Here is a 12,625-nt window from a genome sequence, read left to right as displayed (position 1 = left end):
CAGAAACCTCAGTTTGTACAAAGCCAGGGTATTGATAGGGGCTGGACACAGGACTGTATCACCCCTGCATTGAAAGGTCTGCACTAGCTGCCTATCTGCTTCTGGGCACAATTCAAAGCTCCTAAACTGCTTAGGGCCAGGGTACTTAAAGACCTTCTCCTCCGATAGTTTCCTGCTTGCCAGTTAAGATCTTCGTCACAAGCCCTGCTCTCTCTGTATCCCTGCCTACAGCAGTGAGGGAGGCAACCATAGGTAGGACTTTTTCAGTAGTGATGCCTTGCCTGGTGAATGCCCTCCCCCTTGAGTAGGGTTGCCAGCCTCCAGGTGGGGCCTGGGGATCTCCCACTTTTACAACTGATCTCCAGCTGACAGAGATCAGCTCCCCTGGAGAAAATGGCTGCTTTGGAGGGTGGACTCTGTGGCTTTGTACCATGCTGAGGCCCCTACCCTCCCCAAACCCCGCTCTCTCCTGGATCCACCCCCAAAATCTCCGGGTATTTTCCAACCCAGACCTGGCAACCCTACCCTTGAGGCTTGCTTGGCACCTACCCCGTTCTGTTTTAGGCACAAGGCAAAACATTTTTTACCCAGGTTTTTAACTAAGGAGTTTGATCTATTTAAATTGATTTTGTCCTCTGCTTCTAGGCTGAGGACTGGTTTATGGTGAGCATTTTGGGCTGTTTAGGCTGTTTTTGTGCTCTTCCTGGGTTTTCATGGTCTGCTAATTTTAATTACTGCATGCTAATTTTGTGATTTTATCATATTTTAATGTATGAGCCACTGCCTTAAGCCAGTGTCTGGAGAGCTGAAACATTCATTTTCTAAATAAATAAGTGAATATAGGTAAGAGTAGACTTATGAGTAGCAATGATTCCCAGTATAAGGCAGTGTTTATATGTCAACCATGTAGTTGTACAGTGGTATCCAGAAAGTGGATCTGCTGAATGGACTGATCCGACCACTCAGACTGATGGTGGGGTAGATATTGTTAAAGTTTGTCTGGAATTTCTCTTGTGTCTCATTCCCACAGGTACAGATGATTTTAAAAGGTCATCTGTGAATTTGAAATAAAGGAAAGGCACTTGAGAAATGATTCTGAGAAAGCACTGCTGTCAGTATGCCAAAATATATTGGAATCCTGTTGGCCCACAAAGAAAGAGAGCCTTTGAACAAGATGTAAATTAAAAAGGCACTCCATCCTGACCACAGTTTCCATCTCCTTCTCAAAAAGCAGATCTGGATCCAAGAGTGCACCTTGGCTCATGACTTGATCAGGAAAGGCAATTACCGAAATTTAATACCATTCTCAAAGCTGGAGACCTCCTGAAACGGCATGAAAGGAAGAGGATTTATAGCACATGAACTGAAAGAGTTAACAGCAACCCGAAGGACGATTGAAAAAAGCCGGAAGGTGAGGAAAACAGAGGAAGCTCCTCCACGTCATCGGGAGTGTAAAAGTAACCAGCACGCAAAGAAGCGGTTCTGAATGCGCCCTGAAGAGACTTTTTAACAGAAATTCAAAGGAACATTACTAATATACTAACATAGAACTACTTGTGACCGGATTGAAAAAAGATGTTTGACAACACAGAGAAGAAGCCTAAGAAGAATGTTTGGACATTACTAACAGTTTAATTTACCAGTTAATATATCACTCAGCCTTCTCTTTCTCCCACTATATACCCCCCCCCATTTTTCCTTTTAAGCGAAATACCTCCCCTTTTTAGGAGAGTCAATAAAATATTTATTAAAAAAAAAGGAAAGGCAATTACCCATTTCTTATCTGAATTCAGTTTGTTTTTTTCATCTTTTATTCAGATGACCATTACCTCAGGGTTCGACTGAATCATCAAATTCCAACCCTGGGTCATCTATCCTTGAGGGTGTTACATACACCTGCCAGACCTGGAGTCTGAGAAAGACTTCCACAAAGAACAAGCTGAAGAGGAAGCGTTATCAGGCTATAACAGTGATGTATGGGGGGGGGGGTCCTCCATATATGCCCAGGAGAGAAATTCCATCCCAAACAGTTTTTTAAAAGAGCCTAATGGCACAGTATGTACATATATTTATATTTATGTATCTGTGTATACTAATTTAAAAGAATAAGCATCCATAATTCCCTGTGTAAGGCTGTACTGGTATGTATTATTCACTTTGGTGATACACTGTGGGCTTCCTTCTTTTCTTCATGCCATTGGATAGAGTCTTCCACTCAGTCTTCTATGCCATAGCATCAGTCTAGACTTGTAATATATACCCAGGCCTATACCAGTAGCAACACAAAGGAGAATTAGAATTCCTCCAACAATAGTTCCCACACTGGTAGCCTTATGGAGTGGAGGGGGACCACTGTCAATGCTGCCACCATAACCTCGATCTACACAGTATGGAGGAGCTGAGCCATAATCACAATGACAATGTTTGCGGCTGTTGCACATTCCTCGATTATGGCACGTTGTTACGTTGCAATCGTACTTCAAGGCAGAAACACTGGCACATTCCCTATTAATACATACCATGCCTTTGCCACAAGGTGTTCCATCTCTAACGGCTCCAATATCAGTTACCCCCATTCCTTTATGGTAATCTGTTCCCCAGCATAGCCTATGATTAATGCGAGTTTGAATTATGGTATTGTGCTCCTCCAATGAAGGTAAATAATTAACGTTTTCACACTGAATCCTGCCACAAAAAACATCTTGAGCTTTACACTCCTTAAAAACTGAGCCTGTAGTAATGCCACAGTTGCCAAAACGATCGCGTCGAGCATTCAGTTCTCTGAAGCAGACCTCTGAAGCAACTGTTGCTCTTGAGCCAAAGATCACTTTGCACTGTTCTTTGTGAGTAGAGCAATTCCCATGATAACAGTAGGCACCATCTGGACATGGGGCACCATCTTGTACATAAACATCTTCAGGACACCACTCTGAAGTCCCGTTGCAGTACTCTGGAAGGTCACAGACACTAGCACTTTTCCTGCAAACAGTTCCAGCCGGAAGATACTGGCATTTGGAACAGCACTCTCCAAAAGCACAAGTGACACCGGAACGCAACTTGCAATTAGATTGGCAACACAGATCTGCTTCACATTTAAATTTTGAACCACAGTCACATTCTTCTCCATCTTCCACTACTCCATTTCCACAATATTTGAGATTCAACAGTGTACGAGGATCTGGTCGTATTTTCATACATTCTTTTCTACCCCAATATATTTCTGTATAATAATCATTATAACTGCAGTTGCTAAATTTATGAGAGAGGGTATGTCGTTGGGACATAATGCAGTCTGGTAGATCACAAACACAGTGCCTTTCATCATGCTTCATGCCAAGGTTGTGACCCAACTCATGGGAAAAAATGGTAGCAAATGAGACCAAAATAGAAGTGACATACGATTCAACAGCAGATGCATAATCAGGTTTGCACATACCTGCAACATATGCTAATCCAAGATCAGTTCCAAACCTTTTATATATAAATAAATGACCTGCATCATGTTCCAGGCGTGGTGCAAGCACATTTTGTCTCCACTGATTGAAATCATTAAGCACAGTTTCCAATTTATCAGCAATTGGGATGAGGTTTTTTTCAGACCATATTTCCATCCCAACTAGGGATACATGAACACCAAGTGGAGCATAAAGTAAATTTGCAATATGGATTATATCCAACAGTTGCATAGCAACAAGAGTTTCATTTCTGTCAAACTGGACATATCGTTCATGTTCCACCACAATTGCAACTTTTGCATATCTGATGTGTGTCCACCAGGGCCCTCTCAGTGATTTCTTATTAGCCACAACATTTTCTAAGTTTCTGACCATGGCCATTTGATGATGTTGATTTTCCACTGCTAACCCACACCTCATGTAGCTAGCCTCTTCCTCTTCTTCCAGTCTATACACCACATGCTGAAAGGTAGAAGATGCCTGGATAGGTTTAATTTCATACGTCTTATTTCCTATTTGCAAGAGACCTCTGAGGCCCCTTGAGCAAATGCTGAGGGCAACCAAAGCAAGAGGCCTACCATGTATTAAACCATCATAGAAACAGTCTTCCCTGATGAAAGGATAGTCAACCTGGACGTTCCCCTCTTTACTGTAAGTGAAAACAGGGAAGTGTTTAGGGACCAGGTCTCTCTTCTGTCTGAGCTGCACCACGTGGCTTTCTCCCTCAATCTTCAGGAAGTAGGTCACTACCGGAGGATCTTGTTGTCTGTACCTGGGGGTCTGTCTCCTGGGGATGATCACTTCATAAGAGGCGTATCTAAAGCCTTGAGGTGGTATTTGCTCAGCAGTCAGGATGTTTCTCAGGACTACCACTAACAACCAGGCTAGATCACTAGTCATTTTCCTGACTGGGGGAAAGAATCCTGTAGGATACCCTGACCCTGCTTCTCATCCAGGATAAAGGAATTCCCCTGCAGCAGCTGGTGGACCAGAACCAAAATGGGAAGGCAGGTCCATATAAGGCAGCAGAAGAGGATTCTGGCCATAGTAACAGCCAGTGAGATTAGCTTTGGAATGGGGGTGGAGCTTGGAATCAAGAACAGAACATTCTCAGTGGAGAATGGCATAGGAAGGTTGGAGTGGCTGGGGAAAGGGATGGTTGCCAATTAAAGACACAACAACCCAGGAATGGGGAAGAAGGAAGTGAGGGAAAGGAGTTCAGAGGCAGCAACTGTAAACTCATTATTAATATCCTGGTGGCAGATGTGGCAATTCTGGTAGTGCTAAGAAGTAAACACATTAATTTTTCCCCTTTGAGCAGAGCGAAGATAGCATTGTTGGGTCATTTGCCATCAAGTTGCAAGCGACTTATGGTGATTCTATGGGTTTTCAAGGCAAGAGATGTTAACAGGTAAGACAGTGCACAAAGCAAAAACCTTAATACAACTACTCTACTATGGTGCTGGAGAAGACTCTTGAGAGTCCCCTGGACTTCAAGGAGATCAAATCAGTCAATGCTAAAAGAAATCAACCCTGACTGTTCCCTGGAAGGCCAGATACTGAAGCTGAAGCTCAAACACTTTGGCCACCAAATGAGAAGGGAGCACTCACTGGAGAAGACCCTGATGCTGGGAAAGATTGACGGTCAAAGAAGATGGGGACGGCAAAGGATGAGATGGTTAGACAGTGTTATTGATGCAATGAACATGAAATTAAGCAAGCTCTGTAGCACACCGGAAGACAGGAGAGCCTGGCGTGATGTGGTCCATGGGGTCGCAAAAAGTTGGACTCGACTGTGCGACTGAACAACAAACTTAAAGGTTAATGTATCAAATAATTTAATCCAGTAGAATTAACACATTTTTAATACAAAAATGCCAATGATTGCTAAGCCAAGACCAAGTTTATTTCTTACTGAATTAAGATAGTACAAGGAGACCCACAAGGACTTGCAGTGGGCATCTAATTTTCCTGCCCCCACTTTTTCCTCTTTTCCTTCACAGAAAGCCCCATCGTTTCTCTCGATTTCTTGCTTCCTTCTTACCCACCAGCCAACCTATCTTTACCTGTCCCCATTTTCCACTTTCTTTCCTTCCTCTCCCCGCAGCGTCTACCTGAGAAAACTATGGCCAAGTTGCACATTATACCTTTCAGCTGGTAATGATAGGCATGTTACTTTGTCTGTGGTAAAGTTTATATTTTGTGTCCTTAGAATTAGACAGCCATATGTTAAAAAATATAACTGAGGATTAAGTGATAGATTCACCAATGTGCTTTGGGACACATAGGCTCTCTGATTTTGAAACAGGAACGGGCCAAGTTGCACTGCTGGACAGTAGGCCAAGCCCACGTGTGCTTCTGGCTGCTGGGCTTAGCTGCACAGTGGAGAAACTACAAAGACTTGCGGGGTAACTCGTTTTCTCCTGTATCCCCTCCCTGCACTATTTCCTCTTCCCTTTCTTCTGGCAACTGCTGGAAACTTTCCCCTGCTGCTTTTTCTCCTTCACACCCACAACAAACCTACCTTTTATTTGCCCCCCATCTCCAGCTATATCTGTTATCTCCCATTTCATTTATACCCTGTATTTCTCCACCACAGGGATCAAAAGTAGGTTACAGCATTCTCCTCTCCTCCATTTTATCATCACAACAGCCCTATAAAGTAGATTAGACTGAGAATGTATAACTGGCCCAAGGTCACCCAGTGAGCTTCCATGGCAGAATGGGGATGCAAATCTGGGTCTCCCATACCTTATGCTGAAACTCTTCTATGCAACACTGGCTTTCATAGGGTGGCTGCTGTTGAACAGTAGCAAACAGCCAGGCCTGGGTGAGTCATGTTAAGTCGCCTTAGTTACATCTGGACTGGACTATTGCAATGTTCTCTACTTGGGGCTATCCTTAAAGAGTGTTCGGAGGCTGCAGGTAATGCAAAATGCTGCAGCTAGACTACTTATCAGGGCTAGTATTCAGGAGCATGTGACCCTGATAATATAGCAACTATACTGGCTACCCACCCATTCCCAAGTTCAGTTCAAGCCAGGTGTTGGTTGGAACATTTCAACCTCCTAGGGTACTCAGCGAGGGACCTCAAAGTGTTTTATTGCAAAGGAACTTTAGAGGAAGACTGGAATGGGAGATTGCTGAATTACAAGTTATTACAATACTCAAGACAATGGAACCCCCAGGACTTAACAGAGATATCAGCTTCTTAACTCATTACACATGCTAAGTCATTCAGTTCTCACTTATACCCAGAAATCAGACTTTATTGGTCTAAGAGGTGCCACTGGATTCAAACTTAGTTTTCATGTGTTATTAACTGCTTTATTATCTGTATGCCAATTTGCTGCTATTTACATGTCCTGCCAACCTAGCAGTTCGAAAGCAAGAAATTGCAAGTAGATAAATAGGTACCGCTTCAGTGGGAACGTAACAGCGTTCCGTGCACCTTGGCGTTTAGTCATGCCAGCCACATGACCACGGAAATGTCTTCAGACAGTGCTGGCTCTTCGGCTTGGAAACAGAGATGAGCACCGCAACCCTAGAGTCAGATTCAACTGGCTTTCGAGCAAAGGAAACCTTTGCAAACCTTACATGTCTTACCTAATGTGTTCTTCCAATCTTAGCTGTATTTCAGTTACTTAGGCATCTTGACTCTATTAGCTCTTCCTGGCAACTAACCCCCCCCCCCCCCCCCCCTATATATTATATTTGAGGAAATCTGTTTCAGTGAATCTAAGGAGTTCTTACTTGTACCCGGCATTGACCTTTGTTTGTTTTGAAGGTGCCAGTGGACTCAAACGTCATTCTCATATCTACATGTTAACATTTGTATTTGTATGCTAATCTTGCCTTAATCCAGTCTCAAATATAATCACCCAGTCCTTATGCATCTTGACTCGAACTGGTCCTTCCTGAAAACCAGCCCCCCCTCATATGTAATGGTTGAAGAGATTCTGTTCACTGTATCTGAAGAGGTGTGTTTGCACACGAAAGCTTATACCTTGAATTAAACTCAGTTTAGAAAATAAAATACTATCTGGCTTTCCTTCTTGGATCTCCAGTGGCTGTAGCCCTAAATGTAGGCTATCCAGAGGACACAGGACTTGCAATACAGCTCTATCTGCATGTTTCCATCAACAAAGTGCAGCTCAGATTGCTAATACTTCATTTCTGACAGGTTTAGTTTTATCATATTGGCCAAGTCATTGAGGTGTTCTCTGACAGCCTCACTGTAGTTATATCTATACAAGGATTTCCAGCATTCATAAATTCACACATGCCAGCATAATCCAAATCACTGGACCATAGGGGGTGCTTAGTTTCATGAACATGCATGTGTACACACACACACGAGTAATATAAAAGTAACACAAGGTACAAAATCCTGTTTAATTTAAAAGAAAAACTGTATGGAGCTAAACTTTGCAGTTTGATTTTCTCTAATTAACTTCCAATATGTGGTTGACCCATTGATTAACATGTAGTAGTTAATCATGCCACTAACATCTACCATGCCAATTTGAATGCCACTAACATCTACCAATAAAAAATGCTCAGAAGATCCATAGGTTTCCCAGCATCTGATCTAATTTGGTCCTGAGAGAAAAAATAATAATTTTGGAAGTTTCCTCTTTTCTTATGACTTCATCTATAATAGAAGAACCTGTAGACTTAGGAACCTAGTCTTGTAGTGAATTTGGTGACCCTCATCAGTATTCTCCCAAAGAAGTGGCAAAAGGTGAGAGCCCCTGTTCAACATTTAACCTGCAAGGAGCAGGAGCAGCATTCTGGCAGTAAGCTCCACCCAAACCTACATGCATGCATGCATTGGCCGACATATGTAGAACCTATTGCACATTCATGTGTTCACTTATAGGGCTCTCTCCATGCAGGTGAAAACCCTGAAGTTTTCCCAGTTGTGCAAAGTCATGTACCTGGGTGTCCATGTAGGCTCTGTACATTCACTCCAAAGAACATAAATAGGCCAAGGACAGAGCCTGCCACGGTATTTCTCTACTCATTCTCTTTCTTATAATGCCTGAAAAGGCCAGTGCTGAGGTTAGACTAAGTCCTTGTTAGCACACAGGACCATCTCTCATTAAATGGTTGCCCAAAGCTCTTGTATGAAGGCTTTTATTCTGTGGGGGGAAAGTTTCAATTATTTATTTGTTTGTTCAATTTATACCCTGCTCTCCCCGCTGAATTAGTTGCCTGACTTCTTGTACTTTCCACAATGCAATTCCCTCCCTGTTCCTGCTGCTGACGTGTCTCCTATAAGTCACTAAGAAATCTCCTTTACACTCTTACTGATCTTTGGTGAGCATTTGTGAGGGATATAGGAGGGAGAAGAGCAGGGTATCTCACTTGAGAGAATATCCATGATCTCATGACGAGGCTAACTTTGTTCTTGCACATTCCCATTAGATTCTATAGGACTAGCAATGTAATCCTAAACTACTCTACGCAGAATCCTACTCACGTCTACTCAATGGGGCTTACTGCCAGGAAAGTGTTTGGATTTCACTGAAAGTAAATGGGTTGCAATCAAGGACACAGTTAAGAAGCAAGGTCTCCTAAGAATAAATATCACACTGGGCAGATGTAGACCCCTATCTCAATCGTTTCCCTTACTTTTCCTGTACTAGTGAACGGCTAAGGAAAGAAAATGTTATGCTTTGGAACAATTTGGAAGTTGGAGGAAATAACCAACACTGAGTGATCTGGTCACTAGCAGCAGAGATGCCACAGGAGACCACAGTGTCCCTCAGATCCCTCCTGACTGTATTGCAAGGGCAAAATGACTTTGATTTCTTTTAATTCACACACACACACCCCAGGAGGAGGGTTGAAGGGTAGCCAGGGGACTCAGAAAGGAAAAAATACATAAGATGTGTCTAACATATAACATTGCCATTTTCTACCATCTCCATTGAACAGAAAGGGATGGGAAGCTGCTGATAATGCTAGATTGCTTCATCCTGGAAAGTACTGGAGCCAAGTAGCTGCCAAGACTGAAGTTCTTATATTCCTTGGTTCAATTAGACTAGCAGAATAAATTATGTAAAGCAAGCATAAGATGTATTTAATTGCCTAATTTATGCAACCTAATTCAACCATTTTAGGTTCAAAATCTGGAGTACTTTGAAGCAGATTTTTAAAAAAAATTATTTTAGCACAAATTATAAAATTTCTTCCTCTTTTCCTGTAAGGAAGAGAGAGGATATTAATTCACTCCTTGAGGTGATGCAGACCTCAGACTTACAAGACTCCTCTATGAAACTATAAAAGTTGAGATAAGGTATGATTTTCAAATGGAAGCTTTAAATAAGAGGCTTCTCACATAAAACTGTAGCAGTAAGAGAAAAATATAACAATTCAAATGGTGAATGGATTACCCACTCCTCAGAACAATTTTTATATATATTGCCTCTCTATTTTTCTCCCAGCAATATTTGAATCCTGTGTGGTATCTAGATAAAGGGGACATCACACTAGTTTGGAAAATACCAAGAGGAGAAACTCACAAACTATTTATAGAAATGTACACATTTTCCTTATGGCTGTCACCACCATAGAATAAGAACCCAGACTGGAACAACCTAAAATTGTTCGTAAATAAGATTCTTTTTAATAAGTAATCTAAAATCATTTGTAAATAGTTTTCATGGTTGTACATCACTAAAAGTGCATTATAAGGTAGCTACAATATTGTACAATGTGATAATAATAAAATAGACAATTAAAAATACAGTCTACCATGTCTATTCTGAACAGATATCACTATTCAGAACTGTAATACTTTTTACATGAAGTCCATGTGCTAAACAATGCTGCCCAAATGTACAGATTCTGAGAGAGAATTCACAGATAAAAGCTTTGGGTTACATTAGAATGCATGTTTGGGCTGCATTAGAATAAATTAAACTGAGTGGGACAGAATGTAAAAATTTGTTATAGGCAGAGGGATTTAATTAATCCAATTTAATTGGAGCAATTGTCTTACACTACACTGAGCTTTGGTTGTTCAAGGACCATAACTGTTATAGCATTCACACCACAAGAGTATGTTGGTTTGCATTTCTGTGACAGAACTGGAAATAGTTTGCTATTTCAAGTCCCAATTATGTGTTTATTCCTGCTTGCAAGACTGTTTGTAAATATATATGCCATACTGAAATTTTGTACAGAGCGGCAGTCTCTCAGTTGTTCCATCAATAAAGCCTGCCATTCCAAAAAAACATAGACATGATACTGTACATAGAAACATATAAAGTCCCATTAGATGAAATACATTTGCACAAATTATCTATGCAATTTCTCTGTGCAGTATTTGCTGTTGTGATCGAAACCTCTGACAAAACCTATTGCGGATTGCATGTACATAAATCTTGAATGTGGGTACTGAATATGCAATTTTGAGCTGTTTTACCTCTTTCTAAAGAAGGAAGCCAATATTATTGCCATTATTGTTGTTAGTAAAATTGTTCATTAAATGTTATATACACAAGGAAGCCAACATTATTGCTATTATTGTTGTTAGTAAAATTGTTCATTATTCTGTGTAAATGCATCCTCTAAGGTTTGCCTCTGAATTTCCTTACTGCTTTAACTTTTCCAAGCCTTGTTCACTGACAGTCAAAAAATGCTGGTTCATGTAAAATTTTGTCCCATCAAATGAAAATGTAGAAAGTTTCCTGTGGCTGTGCACATGTGAAAATATTTTATCAGAATGAGTTATACACATAATTTGCTTGAAGATGACACTGGGATCAAATCTGCTCAAAACTCCAACCTAAAAAACTTGTAAATGTCCAGTTACAAGAATATGCTCTGGAACTGCTTTATGAATGGGAATCATTTCATGAGCTATCTTGTGGACTGAAAATATCAGGCCAAAAATGACCCTGTTTGTTAACTGCCACTACACTTGGCCAGCAACAGGAACAAGCTGGATTCCTCCTTTCAGAGAACAGAGAATTTCTTTCTACATTTGTAATCCATGGAACCACTGTCTGTGCTGCTTTCAACTGATCTGTAAATAATCTATCAGTCAGAAGCTATTAAAGAGAAGGAGCACTGCTGTGTGTATGTGACACGCCACAATAATTGTGCTGTATCCCGACAGGCACTGTATGAAAGCATCCCCACACATTACCTTTGGGGTGTCCCAATCTTCTCCCTAAACTGATAGGCCTGAAAACTAGAGAAACAGTTTTTTAAACACTGTAAGGCCCAATCTACTGTACAAAAAAAATTGCATTATCTGTGTTATAGTTAGCACTGAATAAACAACATCTCCGTATGCTCATTATCGCCTCTTTCATTATGTCAGGCTTGACACTTTTAAGAGTTGTCCTCATATGAACACTTACCGAGAGTTTGTCATCTGACACTTTGGCAAGCAAAATACACTAAGTAATGTAAACAATTTCACCAGTGACATCCCTTATAAGATACCAATCCCAGTACCAAGAACTCCAGCAGCAGAAACAGAAAGGGTTATTACAGCACTTGTCATTCCTATGTTGCCACTCTTGGGTGGTGGGGGTCCGCTGTTGATACTGCCACCATAGCCATCAGTTAGACAATCTGGAGGGGCCCAGCCATAGTTACAGTGACAGTTTTTAAGAGAGTTACATACTCCTCTGTTGTGACATTTTGTTTGATTACAATCATAGTTCAGAAGGGACACCTTGATACATTCCCTATTAATACAGATCATGTCATTACCGCACTGTGTGCCATCTCTCACTGCTCCAATATCAGCTGTGCCACTGTGGTAAGCTGTACCCCAGCATAAGTCTGAATTCAGAGAAGTCTGAATTACACTGCTTTTCTCATTCAAATCAGGAACTTTCTTAATGTTAATACACTGAATTTTGCCACACAAGATATTACTGCTTTCACATTTCTTATAAACATTAGCACGAACAATTCCACAATTGCCAAAGCGGTCACCTCGAGTATTTACTTCTCTGAAGCAACCTAACGGGGCAACTGTGGCTTGCTTGCCAAAGATCATTTTGCACAGGTTGTTGTGAGTTGAGCATTTCCCGTGATAGCAGAAGGCATTGTCATGGCATGGAGCACCATCCTGTACATAAATGTCTTCAGGACACCACTCAGAAATTCCAGTGCAGTATTCAGGGAGATCACAGATGCTA

At 41.3% G+C, this 12,625-nt stretch overlaps 2 protein-coding genes across 2 annotated transcripts in view; both read right to left on the bottom strand.

Annotated features, from left to right (window-relative positions):
• Positions 1 to 2,189: 2,189 nt before the first annotated feature.
• Positions 2,190 to 4,355, bottom strand: LOC107122641 (disintegrin and metalloproteinase domain-containing protein 20-like). Its single transcript, XM_015425767.1, has one exon. It carries the CDS (start codon positions 4,353 to 4,355, stop codon positions 2,190 to 2,192), a length of 2,166 nt encoding a protein of 721 aa, XP_015281253.1.
• A 7,552-nt stretch (positions 4,356 to 11,907) lies between these two features.
• The window catches only part of LOC107122640 (disintegrin and metalloproteinase domain-containing protein 20-like), a 2,103-nt gene continuing 1,385 nt past the window's right edge, over positions 11,908 to 12,625 (bottom strand). Inside the window, exon 1 of the mRNA XM_015425766.1 lies at positions 11,908 to 12,625. This exon is cut by the window's right edge and continues 1,385 nt beyond it. Coding sequence (XP_015281252.1) covers positions 11,908 to 12,625 — 718 coding nt within the window.

This window comes from Gekko japonicus, unplaced genomic scaffold (genome assembly GCF_001447785.1).
Source record: "Gekko japonicus isolate JY-2015 unplaced genomic scaffold, Gekko_japonicus_V1.1 scaffold1818, whole genome shotgun sequence".
NCBI classification, from domain to species: Eukaryota; Metazoa; Chordata; class Lepidosauria; order Squamata; family Gekkonidae; genus Gekko; species Gekko japonicus.
Note: the sequence above shows the minus strand (reverse complement) of the source record. Positions and strands in the feature narration are given on the sequence as shown.

Coding starts and splice junctions, on each gene's coding strand:
- LOC107122641 (XM_015425767.1), bottom strand. CDS start 4,355: ATGACTAGTGATCTAGCCTGGTTGTTAGTGGTAGTCCTGAGAAACATC.